This window comes from Chionomys nivalis, chromosome 22 (genome assembly GCF_950005125.1).
Source record: "Chionomys nivalis chromosome 22, mChiNiv1.1, whole genome shotgun sequence".
Lineage (NCBI taxonomy): Eukaryota > Metazoa > Chordata > Mammalia > Rodentia > Cricetidae > Chionomys > Chionomys nivalis.
The window spans coordinates 47,905,473-47,918,267 of NC_080107.1; the positions used below are offsets into that span (position 1 = coordinate 47,905,473).

The 12,795-nt window shown below is 53.0% G+C and overlaps 1 protein-coding gene across 1 annotated transcript in view; it reads left to right on the forward strand.

Moving 5' to 3' along the window:
• Niban2 (niban apoptosis regulator 2) overlaps window positions 1-12,795 on the forward strand; it is a 50,563-nt gene that overhangs the window by 34,209 nt on the left and 3,559 nt on the right. The window contains exons 3-9 of the mRNA XM_057755784.1: window positions 824-952; window positions 2,303-2,408; window positions 3,432-3,599; window positions 9,447-9,562; window positions 9,878-9,982; window positions 10,082-10,244; window positions 12,105-12,292. Coding sequence (XP_057611767.1) covers window positions 824-952; window positions 2,303-2,408; window positions 3,432-3,599; window positions 9,447-9,562; window positions 9,878-9,982; window positions 10,082-10,244; window positions 12,105-12,292 — 975 coding nt within the window. The remainder of the gene's footprint in view (window positions 1-823; window positions 953-2,302; window positions 2,409-3,431; window positions 3,600-9,446; window positions 9,563-9,877; window positions 9,983-10,081; window positions 10,245-12,104; window positions 12,293-12,795) is intronic.

Here is a 12,795-nt window from a genome sequence, read left to right on the forward strand (position 1 = left end):
TGATCTCTGTAGTCAGCTGTGTGACGATATCCTGTCCCACGTGCAAGTCAGCCTAGAGGCCGGGAGGAGACTCCTGATGTGGCCGCGGCTGTGCTGGCTTCCGCTGTGCTGGCTTCCGAGTGCTCTGCTTGAGCTGTCTGCCTGGTGCTGGCCGTGCGCTCCATTTACAGACGAGGGAACTAGATGCTGCAGCCATGCTCACCTCTGTAGGGGTCGCAGGAACGTCTGAGCGTCTGCAGCCCACACAGGTCACCTGTTTGCCTGGACACTGGTCCTACATCTTTCCCCACTCAGACACCTGGACCGCTGGCAGAGCTGGGACGTTCTCTGGATATAAGTTCAAGTCTTCATTGCTCTGAGGGGAATTGAGGCCTAGAGCTGGGCAGAGGTTTTGACCTTATCGATGTGTCCCCCGGCTGGGTGAATGCTGTGCCCTGAAGTAGAAGTAGCGGTGGATAGGGGAAGCAGCCTGCTCCCCAGTTCCTTCCCCCAGGTGGCTCCCCTGGACCCGAGCAGAGTAGGAAACCCTAGGCCTGAGCTGGCTCTAAATGAATGCCCAGGTTGGGTTCCTCTCATATCCCGTTTGAACCCTGAGTGAGCCCCTACACTGCCCTGACCTCAGGCCTTTATCTGTGCAATGGATACAGGGTAGCCTGGCCTGGGGGTCCTGATGAGACCAGGGATTTGGTGGCAGCGGTGGTGGGGTGGTGGTGGTGGTGTGTGTGTGTGTATGTGGTACCCTATGAGGAGTCAAAATGCACGCATTGATGGCTGTTGGGACCCCTTGTTCCTTTTTGGCCTTACTCTTACTTCCTGCCCACAGGTGCCCCTGGATGAACGCATCATCTTCTCTGGGAACCTCTTCCAGTACCAGGAAGACAATAAGAAGTGGAGAAACCGCTTCAGCCTGGTGCCCCACAACTACGGGCTGGTGCTGTATGAGAACAAAGTGGTGAGTGCAGCAGGCTCCTGGCAGCCGGCACCTCCTCCACTCACCCGCTTCTTACTCTGTGACTCCTGACCCCGTGCCTTCCCCCTTCACATCTGCCACCTACTACCTCCCCACAGAATTCCCAGGGCCAAAGCAAAATTTTTGAACCTTCCCCACTTCCCCAAACCTATTTGGCCTTGGGGCCCCTTCTCTCACTGTCCTTTCGCCCTCTGTCCAGGTGTCCACGCCGTAAACCCTTCTGGAAACCATCTTACCCTCTGGTACTCCCAGGTCCCACCAAATCCCTCCTTACCACAGAGCCTGCCCTCTGCTGGCCTTGGTCTCCTTCCTGACTAGCCTTCCAACCTCTCCCAGGAGCCCCTCCTCCTTATGCTTCAGCCATCACGGCAGCCATTCGCTGGACGGGGCTCCTGAATTCTCCATCCCCAATCCTCCTGCCCTGATGTGGGTCTGAGAAGAAATGGGGGCCGGCCGTGGCTTGTATTTGCTTTGGGCCCTTGGGGGAAGTCCCACCTGGGTATGTTACAGATTTTACTTCATCTGCCTAACTTTTCTCCAGCGCTGCCCCAAAGACAGGCCTGTCTGACCTGTTTCAGAGCAGATACGTCTGCCCCCTAGTGGCAGACAGCTGCTCGGCAGCCCTGATGTATGGGCAATTGGGTCAGAATTGCTTCCCATCCCATTGCTGTAAGGAAGGCTGGGCACCCACCTAACTCTCCTTTGGAACATTGCAGTGCTTAGAACCTAGAAATTTGGGGTGAGCTGTTCGAGGTAACGTCAAAGACCTTGGGTTCTGGGGACAGCGCTGGTTCAGAGCCAACACCTACTTCCCGTCCGTGTGAACGAGAGATGAGCCCACTTCTGTGTCATGAGAGCATCCTATGAAATGAAGCATGCGGTGTCCCCAGCACAGTGTCTAATATGTAACAGACCATCGTGGACTCGCTGATCACAGAGGCAGCGGTGGCAGCCATCAGAGCAGCCACCTCCCATAACGAAACTTACACCCTAGGCATTGTGTTGAGCATTTTGTGTCGATGTTTCCCCTCCCTCCGTGCCCAGCTCCTGAGGGCAGGGCCCTGAGCTGGATCTTGTTACTATGCCATTCCACCTCCATAATAAAACAGTCAATCTCCATCCCCTCCGTCATGTGGACTAAACTCGGTTACTAGAGCATGCCAGGCAAACACTCCACGTGAGGCTGCATCCCATCCGGGTCAGTCACTTCTAGTTCTCCCCTCCCCCACCTGCGACAGGTAGCTGCGTAGTCCCTGCAGCCGGCTGGAAATGGGAGTTTGTGCTTGGCCACGTTCGTAACCTCGAGGCTTCATTTCTCTTGCCCTCTTCCAGGCCTATGAGCGGCAGATGCCCCCCAGAGCCATCATCAACAGCGCTGGCTACAAAGTCCTCACCTCTGTAGAGCAGTATCTGGAGCTGGTTGGCAGTTCCCTACCAGGTAAAGGACCAGTGGTCCAGCCCTACTGTCCTGCATGGGCCTAAGGATTGGCCAGGGAACAGCTCATTGCTCGGACTCCATTCTGCAGGGCAGACAATGGGGCCTAGAATGTCTGCAGGTCTCTTGAACAAACTGAGCCCTGAAAGGGGAGACTTCAAAGGCCTGTGAGGTGGAGTTTGCCCTGGGTTGTGTATGGATAGGGTCTGGACTCAGATTCATGTGGGTCCTCAGCCAGTTTGCCTCTGCCAAAGTCACATGCACCAGAGTTCCGGTGGAGGCCCTTCCCACCTCCCTGAGGCCATGGTTGTCTCTGGGAAGATGATGGTGACCCTGCCATGGCTGCCAAGGGTTTCTGAGGGTTTGTCTTAAACCTCCTCATTCTACTCAGCCTGGTGAGGCTTCTGGAGTCTTACATAGCCCCACCTGGGATGTGAGACTCGGGACTGAAGCCTGTGTGGTGGTGGATGCTGGATAGGAGTCCATGACTGAGTTGCGATCCTTTTGTTGGGTCCATCCCCTCTGACCACCAACTGACCCCTGGTGCTGAGAGCATCTCGGGTGTGGCCCTGTAAACAGCCACTCAGAGCTGGACCACAGGCAACTGTTATTCTTATATATCACTGACACAGTGGTGAGCCCGGGACCTGTTGTCTTGCTGGACCAAAATATCTGTGAGGGCCAAAGAGATAGAGAAAAATTTCTGTTTGTTTTGTTTGCCCACATGCCTCCCTCCTTCCCTGGATATTGAAACCACAAGTTTGGCCTCTGCTGTTGAAATTTGAAGGGAAACCCAAGATTGTAATGAACTAGAGCCCTGACCCTGTCACAGAGCCTTAGGCACGATCAAGGTGGGTGTGACCCATTTCCAGTTCTAGAAAGAGGGGTCACATGGTGCCAGGTTTCTCAGTTACTGTAGCTGAGCCCTGGAGGTCAAGACGAAGGTCAGCTGCTTCCTGATGACGCACTGTCCCCAGGACAGGACAGCCTTCTCCAGGCCTGAGTCTCATGGCTATGTTTTCACAGGGACCACATCGAAGTCGGGCTCCACCCCCATTCTTAAGTGCCCCACGCAGTTCCCACTCATCCTGTGGCATCCCTATGCCCGTCACTATTACTTCTGCATGATGACAGAAGCTGAACAGGACAAGTGGCAGGCCGTGCTTCAGGACTGCGTCCGACACTGCAACAATGGTGAGATGCCAGCAGGCGGCCGCGCTACTAATGTGCTGAATGGCGCACCTAGAGGTTGTGTGTGGTATGGCAACCCTGCTCTACGAGCTGCTCTCCCTTCCCTTCTGAGGCTGTAAGAAACTTTTGATTACCACTCTTAATCCTCCTTGATGAAAACAAAGACTGTGCTTGTTGAGCACCTGGACCCCCAATTCCAAAATCATCTTGATTTTGTCACTTTCTAGCAATGTGATGCTAGGAGACTTTGTAGCTATTAGTGTTGTTGCTGTTACAAACATACCCGGCAAAGGCAACTTAAAGGGAAAAGGGTTACTTTGTCTCACAGTTCAAGGGTGTACATAGTCCACCATGGTGGCAGGAGTGTGTCAGCATCCAGAGTCAGAAAGCAGAGGATGGCCGCTATCTGTCCTTTCCTCCTTTTTTTTTTTTTTTTAATTTATTCTGTCTGTGTGCATGTCTGCAGGCCAGAAGAGGGCACCAGACCTCCTTACAGATTGTTATAAGCCACCATGTGGTTGCTGGGAATTGAACTCAGGACCTTTGGAAGAGCAAGCAGTGCTCTTAACCACTGAGCCATCTCTCCAGCCCCCCTTTCCTCCTTTTTATTCTCTGGGACCCCAGCCCACGAGTGCCACCTATATTTAGGATGAATCTTCCACCTCAGGTCAATCTAGAAACTTCCTCACAGACGTGCCTAGAGCTTTGTTTCCATGGTGATTCTGAGTTGACAAGATTAACTCTCAGGGAGCTGGAGAGATGGCTCAGAGGTTAAGAGCATTGCCTGCTCTTCCAAAGGTCCTGAGTTCAATTCCCAGCAACCACATGGTGGCTCACAACCATCTGTAATGAGGTCTGGTGCCCTCTTCTGGTCAGCAGGCATACACACAGACAGAATATTGTATACATAATAAATAAATATTAAAAAAAAGATTAACTCTCAGGGAGACTAATTTCCCTTTTGATTTCTATGTTAAATGGTGACAAGATCCCTTGTGTATTTGGGGGAACTGTGGGGTTCATGGCATGAATCTACTTCATGCTTGGTAAACAATTTTCTTATACCTGAGTATAATGTTTTCTGGAGAATCCCTGTGAATTTGAGGCCAGCCTGGGCTACATAGTGATTCTAGGATAGCATGGGCTTCAGTGATCCTGTCAGACCACACACCCAAATATTTCTTTTTTTTATTTTTTGTTTTTATTTTTGTTTTGTTTCTTAAGGCAGGGTTTCTCTGTATAACAGTCCTGGCTGTCCTGGAACTCACTCTGTAGACCAGGCTGGCCTCGAACTCACTGAGATCCGCCTGCCTCTGCCTCTGCCTCTGCCTCCTGAGTGCGGGGATTAAAGTTGTGCACTGCCACTGCCTGGCCCCAGAACATTTCTTAAGATATAATTTCCTCCTTTGCACATGGTAGTCTATAAAAGTCCCTTCCTCCCTCTACCCTCCTCCTTCCGTCACTCATTCGTAAACTCATGATTTGACTCTTCAGCTCACTCAAGTATCTGACAGACATCTATGGCATCTATTCTGAGCTTATAGAAAGGAGCGAGGAATGCACCTTGCCCACAGCCAGCCAGCTGTGTGATAGACAAATGTGCCGCAGTTGTTCCAGCTGTGTGATAGAAAGATGTGCCGCAGATGAGCCACCAGGGTGGTGTTCTCTGTGCTGGCTGCTGGCTGGGAGCCGCCCAGGAGCCTGTCTGTGTGTTGGAGGAGGTGCTGTCCTGTGCCTAGGGAGGAGGTCATAGGGCAGGCCCTGGGTGGGGAAGGATTCCCTGTAAGAGGCTGCGGCCCCCATAAAGGATGACTCGGAATGGGGACAGTACTCTCTCTCTCTCTCTCTCTGTGTGTGTGTGTGTGTGTGTGTGTGTGTGTGACAGAGTGAGGCTGAGGTGGCTCTGAGGCCAGGTCTGGACGATCCTAGAGGCTCCTGAGGAATTAATTCTAAAGGCTTAGGGTTGTCCACAGTGCAAAGGACTAGCCCTGGAGAAGGACTAGCCCTGGCCTGGTGATGTGCTCCCAGAGGCAGAGGGAAGCCCAAAGCCTCTCTCACCCTTGTTCTCAGACACAGCTTCACCTGATGGCAAGGGATGCCTTCGGGCACCTGGCTGAACCCAGCTCACCCCACCTCCCTTGAGAGGCCTCCACCCTCCTGGAGTCTGTCAGATGGGAGGGAACCAGGTCTTCAGCCAGGCCAAGCCCCACCAACTGGGCTGGCCCTGCCCTACTGCCCACAAAGGGGCTCTTGTTCCTAGGTCTCTGGGGCTGTGTCTCTGGCTCAGGATCTGGCTGCCTGGCATAGGGCACCCTCCATTCTTACCCATTGCTGGCCCATTTGCCCTCTGCAGGTTCCCAAGGCTTTTGGCTTACCTGCTATAGCAGAGTAGGTGACCCCAGGTCAGGTAGGAGAAGGATGAGGGCAAGGGTAGGGAGGAGCCACACTGTTCAGTTCCCTGGGGTATCATACAGTAGGAATTGTGAAATGGGGTATTGGGGAAGGAAGGAGCTGGTTCGGATAGAGCTGTGAACCTCCACACAGCAAGCATTCAGCTGGAAGGTCTTGGGTGTTGTGGGCTGGAGAGGAGGTACCTAGAGCTGTGACAGAAAGCCCTACCCCAGTCCAGCTCTCTGGCCCCTGTAGGAGCTGACAAGGCTAGTTCCAGACATGGCCCTTCCCTCCACCCCAGGCTGTGAGAAAAGTTCTCTGCTTCCTCCCTTGTTGAGGCTGGGCCTGGAATTTGTGGGGCCTGGAATTGCTCATTCCTGGCTCTGCCAGGAAATGGGGGTGGATGTGTGGGGGAAGGACGCCAAGCTGGGTGGCTGCCAGCCTGGCTAGGGCCCCCTTCACATCCTGCATTCCTGGAGCAGTGTGTGTGTGTGTGTGTGGGGGGTGGTGGCAGGAGGCAGCTGGGGCACTGACTTCAGTCCTCCTCGGCCTGGTGTCCATGTCCTGCTTAGTCTAGTCAGACTAAGCAGTCCCGGGTTCCAGCCCTGATTTAAGTCCCAACCCATCCTCCGTTTCTCAGTCTTACTATGTAGCCTGTGCTGGCCTCGAACTTGCTGTGATTCTTCTGCCTTGATCCCCCCGACAGTGTTGGAATGTGGGGATATGTCTGTGTGTGTGTCTTTGTGTGTGTGTGTACACACGCACATATCACCACTACATGCAAACATGCATGCATGCATCCATACACAGCTGGAACCTCAGTTTCTCTGAAGCTAAGACCAGCCCCCACCCTGCCCTATTCTCCTGTCTTTGAGGGTTAAATGAGTGGATGTGTGTGAAGTCTCAGCCCAGAACTGGGTGGCTCACACACAGAAATTCACTTTTCTCCTAGTTCTGGAGGTCAGAGAACCAGGCGGTCAGTGTCAGCAGCGGGGTTGATCCTCTGTTGAGCACACAATTTTTTTTTTGAGACAGAGTCTTGCTCAGGCTAGCCCCAAACTTCTAGGCTCGAAATGGTCATTCTGCCTCAGATCTCTAAGTTCAAGGCCTGCCAGCTAGGACTGCACAGTGAGACTCCTCTCCAGCAAACAACACAGGACAGGGGCGACAGCTCGCTTGAGGGCTTGAGTTTGGCTCCTGACACCCATGTAAGTCTGCTGTAGCACCATGCATCCGTACCCAGTCCTGGAGGGGATGCAGCAACCGTAGGCTCACTGTTCAGTCAGTCTAGCTTAGTGTATTCCAAGTTCAGTGAGAGACTGTTTCAAAAAATAAGTTGGAAGGACCAAGATGCAGTGGTTAAGAGCACCGACCGCCTTCCAGAGGACCTGGGTTCCGGCTCAGTACCCACACACTGCTCACATCCAGTTCCGGGGGCTCCGGCGCCCTCTTCTGGCCTTCTAAGGCACTGCACAATCATGGACACAGACATACATGCAGGCAGAATACCCATACACATAAAATAAAATTTGATTAAAAGTAAGAAGGTGGAGAGTGATAGAAGACAATTCATTCTGACCTTTGACATCAGCGTGGACATGTATGGAAGAGTAAAGGTGCATGTGTGCACACACACTAAAGAAGAAGAAATTTCCCTTTTTTATGAAGATTCCAGTCCACTGAGGTCTGAGCTCAGCCTAACCTCTCAGTTAAGCTTGCTCTTAGGAGAGAGAAGTTGTCACAAACACAGCCCCATTCTGAGGCGCGTTGCCGGGTGATCACAGTGGACACTGGCCAGACTCACGAGCCCAGAGGGGCTGACTCTAAACCTGCTTAGGTTGCTGGCTGGATGTGCAGAATAGAGAAGGTCCTTAGGGCGGAGCCTCCTGCTGTTGCGCCCTGGCTACTGCCCACTTTCTCTACCTGGAATGCCCTTGCGCAACACACCTTCTTTGCTACATGCAGAATGGAAATTCCTAGACCCGGGAGAGGCTGCAATTTGTGCATTGCTAGATTTTTCCAGATAAAACTTGGGCTCTAAGAGACTGTGTCCTCCTGACAGCCTTGCTGGGGGTTCCTCCCAGGCCTACCTGGGTCACCCCGGCTTGGGTACCACCTCTGCTGAAGCCCCCTTCTTTGCCTGCAGCCTGGCCCTGAGTCCCTGAATGGGTGCCGTCAGCTCTGAGTTTCCATGCCCGTGGTAGAACCCCTCTGGCTCTCACAGACTGTGGGCGGCTGGCTGTGGGAAGGGAGGGGCTTTTTTGTGGGGTGACTCAGCCTGTTGTCACTGCAGTGGGCGCTGGGGTTTGTGTGCACAGGCTGTCACTTCCCCTTCTTGGGCTCTGGGGACCTTGTGGTCAGAGGCACGTGGCTAGGTTTGGTGTATTAACCACGGTCTGTCCCTACTCAGATTTGGTCACTTTCTGCATCTTGTTTCCTCGGCACTGGTCTGGGGTCCATACTGTGTACGTTAGCTCACCTGCCCCGTGACACAAGCCACCGTCACCACAGGACCGACAGCAGTGAGCATAGTGTTTTTTCCTGGTTGTTAGCGGTGGTCACACTCCCATCTTACCCTCCCATCCTCCTCCTTTCCCACTCCAGGAATTGAACTTAGAGCCTTGTGGATATGAGACAAGCACCTACCACTGAGCCACACCGCCAGCCCTTTATTCAATGAAGTTTTAGCACCTTCACCTAGCACCAATGGAGCACACAGACAAGACAGACCTAGAGCTCTTCAGCTTCTGATAGAAAGTGTCTTTCAGGGGCTGGGTATGTGGCTCAGTGATACAATGCTTGCCTAACACACGCAGGGCCCTGAGTTCAATCTTCAGCACCTCAAAAAAAAAAAAAAAAAAAAAAAAAAAACTACACAAAGTGTCATTTAGGAGGCCCTGGTGCCACCCTCTTGGACTTCCCGTGCCTTGTTGTCTGTGCTCAGAGAGTCTCCAGTCCATGCAGGAGGCCGGACTAGGGTCATTGTTCCCCTGAGAGGAAACTGGGGCTCTTTGGGGGTTCAGTGACATAAAGCACAGCCCAGAAAGCAGCCCATGGGTCAAGTTCATCTCTGGCCTACTTCTGTAGCAGGGGGTGTTGACAGAGACCAGCTCTGACTGCAAGCCAGGACACTAGGTCCAGCCCTGGGACAGAGGGTGTCTGGCCTGTACAGCTGGAAATGTTTACTGTCTGTCATGTCGCCCGAGGGTGGGGCTCAGGTGTCTGACTTTCCCTGTCCCAGCTTGACCATTCATTGCTCTGACTGTTTTCCTATGAGGTAGGGTTAAGCCGGGCCGGGGGTGGGGGCACAGGGCTGCCAGGCTGCTGCAGGGTGAGCCACCGCTGCTCTTGCTGTGTGTGCCCCAGATGGGACGAGTGTGTGCTCCGAGTGGACGGGCTTGGCAGAGGGTCACTCGCTGACCTCCCATCTCCCTTCTTTCCGTCTCTTATTCTGGGTAGGGATCCCTGAGAACTCGAAGGTGGAGGGCCCCGCATTCACTGACGCCATCCGCATGTACCGCCAGTCCAAGGAGCAGTATGGCACCTGGGAGATGCTCTGTGGGAATGAGGTGCAGGTGAGGCCAGAGGGCTGCCTGGGGCCCCCGTGGGTAAGGCTGGTACCAGGAGTGGGGTTCTGGGGAGCAACAGGTTTGGGAAGAGATGGCAAGATCAGATTTGGGTGAGTGAGAACCCCATAAATCTGACCCACAGACATTTGCATGTGCAGCAGAGGCCTGGGGCACATGCAGAGGCCCTGAGGTGGGCCACCCGAATTCAAGGGCGCTATTGGGCAGAGGTGTGGAGGAGGCCCAGAGGAGGGCGCAATCACAGAAAATACATCAGGAGGATAGCCATCAACCCCTACCCTGACTCTTACCTCTTGTTCCTAGATCCTAAGCAACCTGGTGATGGAGGAGCTGGGCCCAGCGCTGAAGGCGGAGCTTGGCCCACGACTGAAGGGAAAGCCGCAGGAGCGGCAACGGCAGTGGATCCAGGTGTGTGGGCCTGGGATGCCTGGCAGGACGAGGGTGTCAAGGGGTACGGCTGGCATTCTGCCCTCAGCCCTGGCCCTGACGTCTCTGCTGCCCTCACAGATCTCCGATGCTGTCTACCGCCTGGTGTTTGAGCAGGCCAAGGTGCACTTTGAGGCGGTACTGTCTAAGCTGCAGTTGGCCCGGCCAGCCATGGAGGCGGTCATTCGCACGGACATGGACCAGATCATCACCTCCAAGGAGCATCTGGCCAGCAAGATCCGGGGTAGGTGGCCAGAAGCCACTGTACATGTGCTGCACGCGGCTCTCCAGGGCCAGGCCAGCTTCTCTGTGGCGGGATCCATCACTGGTCTGTTCTGCTGAAGACTCAGAATCAAATCCAAGTCCCTCTGACTCCTGCAAATTCTTTTCTAAGTTGATTTTTTTGTTTGTTTTTTACTTTTTTATGTTTTTGAGACAGTGCTTCTCTGTGTAGTCCTGGCTGTCCTGAAACTATGTGGACCAGGTTGGCTTCAAACTCAGAAACCCACCTGTCTCTGGCTCCCAGGCACTGGGATTAAAGGTGTGCATCACCGCCCAGAATAAGTTTAATTTCTTCAAATCCATATTTGATTCTGGAGGTGCTGGAACTTGAACCATGAGCTTTGTCCATGCTGGATAAACACTCTGTCCCCAAGTTACAGTACCAGCCTTTTTTTTTTTTTTTTTTTTTTGCTTTTTTTCGAGACAGAGTTTCTCTGTGGCTTTGGAGCCTGTCCTGGAACTAGCTCTGTAGACCAGGCTGGTCTCGAACTCACAGAGATCCGCCTGCCTCTGCCTCCCGAGTGCTGGGATTAAAGGCGTGCACCACCATCGCCCGGCCCAGCCTTTTTTTTTTTTTTTAAATATTTATTTATTTTGTATACAATATTCTGTCTGTGTGTATGTCTGCAGGCCAGAAGAGGGCACCAGATCTCATTACAGATGGTTGTGAGCCACCATGTGGTTGCCGGGAATTGAACTCAGGACCTTTGGAAGAGCAGGCAATGCTCTTAACCACTGAGCCATCTCTCCAGCCCCCCCCCCCCCAGCCTTTTTTAAAATGTTTGAGACAAAGTCTTTGTTGTTTTGTTTTTGTTTTTGAAGACAGGATTTCCTTGTGAAACAACTTTAACTGTCCTGGAACTCACTCAGTAGACCAGAGTGGCCTCAAACTCACAGAGATCCACCTGCCTCTGTCTCCTTAGTGCTGAGATTAGAGGTGTGCGCCACCACTACCCGGCTGAGACAAAGTCTTGTATGTTACCAAGGCTAGACTTGAATTTATGATCCTCCTGCCTCAGCCTCCCAAGTTCCTAGGATGACAAACTTTTGACTCTAGCTCAGATTTTTGTGGATATTTTTGTCTTTGAGATCCAAGGCCTTTGTCTGTCCTTGGCCAGTGTCACCTGGTGGACCGCCTGTCACCTTGGAGATGCCTAACTCCCCCCACTCCCCAGGGATGCACACAATCCAGCAGGTGGTGGCTTCCTGTGGTAACTGTGGACCAGCCACGGTCACTGGGAGTTTAGTGGGAGCTGACTGAGAGCTAACATTTGTGTGTGCAGCAAGTATTAACTGGGCAAGAAGTGAGGTGACTTCAGAACAGCCTTCTGGGTGAAAATGCTGTGGTTTGAATATTCTGAAGAACTGGCTGTGAAGAGCCAGGCTTCCCTGCTCCCGGGCGGGTCACGAAGCTCACAGGATCCATCCACCCAGGCACCTGTGTTGCTAATTATTTTCCTTCCTTCCTTCCTTCCTTCCTTCCTTCCTTCCTTCCTTCCTTCCTTCCTTCCTTCCTTCCTTCCTTTTCTTTTTTGTGAGACATAACCCAGGCTGGCCTTAAACTTGTAGCTTCAAATATGTAGCAGAGGCTGGCCTTAAAGTTCTAATTCTGCCTCCATCTCTGGGGTGCTAGACATAAGCCCTGATTTGTCTTCATTGACTCCCCTCTGAGGTCACTGAGCTAGCTCATGTCACCAGCACCTGTAACACATCGGCTTTTCTGGTATCCGGGATGGGCTGTGCCTAGGCTGGGATGGTGGGATGGAGGTGGATTGTGTCCCAGGCACTACCTGTCATCAAAATCCTCTCCCTCCCCATACAGCCTTCATCCTCCCCAAGGCGGAGGTGTGTGTGAGGAACCACGTCCAGCCCTACATCCCGTCCATCCTAGAGGCCCTGATGGTGCCCACCAGCCAGGGCTTCACCGAGGTGCGGGATGTCTTCTTCAAAGACGTCACAGACATGAATCTCAATGTCATCAATGAGGGCGGCATTGACAAGCTGGGCGAGGTGAGAGTGGGCACGGGGTTAGTGTCCCCTCCCCGGACCGTCGGTAGTGTGTCTCATGGTGGGCTGCCCTTTCTCTGCATCTGTGGAGACCAGAGGCAGAAGCCACAGGGTGAAGCTGTCCCATCCAAGAGGGGGCTGGCGGCTAGAGGAAAGAGTGGGTATTTTTACTCCTTACCATCAGCCTTTCTGAAGAAAGATGGTTGCTAAAGTATAAAAGGAATTGACAGTGAGGGACAGAAGGAGGGAGGTGGGGAAGGGAAGCTTCTGGTGTGAGCTGCATCAGTAACAAGTCACACCCCGTAGGTGAAGCAGGGTGTCTTTCTTTCTGGCCCTTTTAATCACACTCTCGGGGTGAATATCTCTTGTTGGCTGCCTGTGTCTGGAATCTGTTGTGAACTTTAGCCTCCTCCTTTAGACTTCAAGTTTGAGAGTCCCAGGCCTAATAATCAGAAATTTGAGAACCCAGAAGGGCCTTAGAAATTTTAAAGAGGCTGGACAGTGGT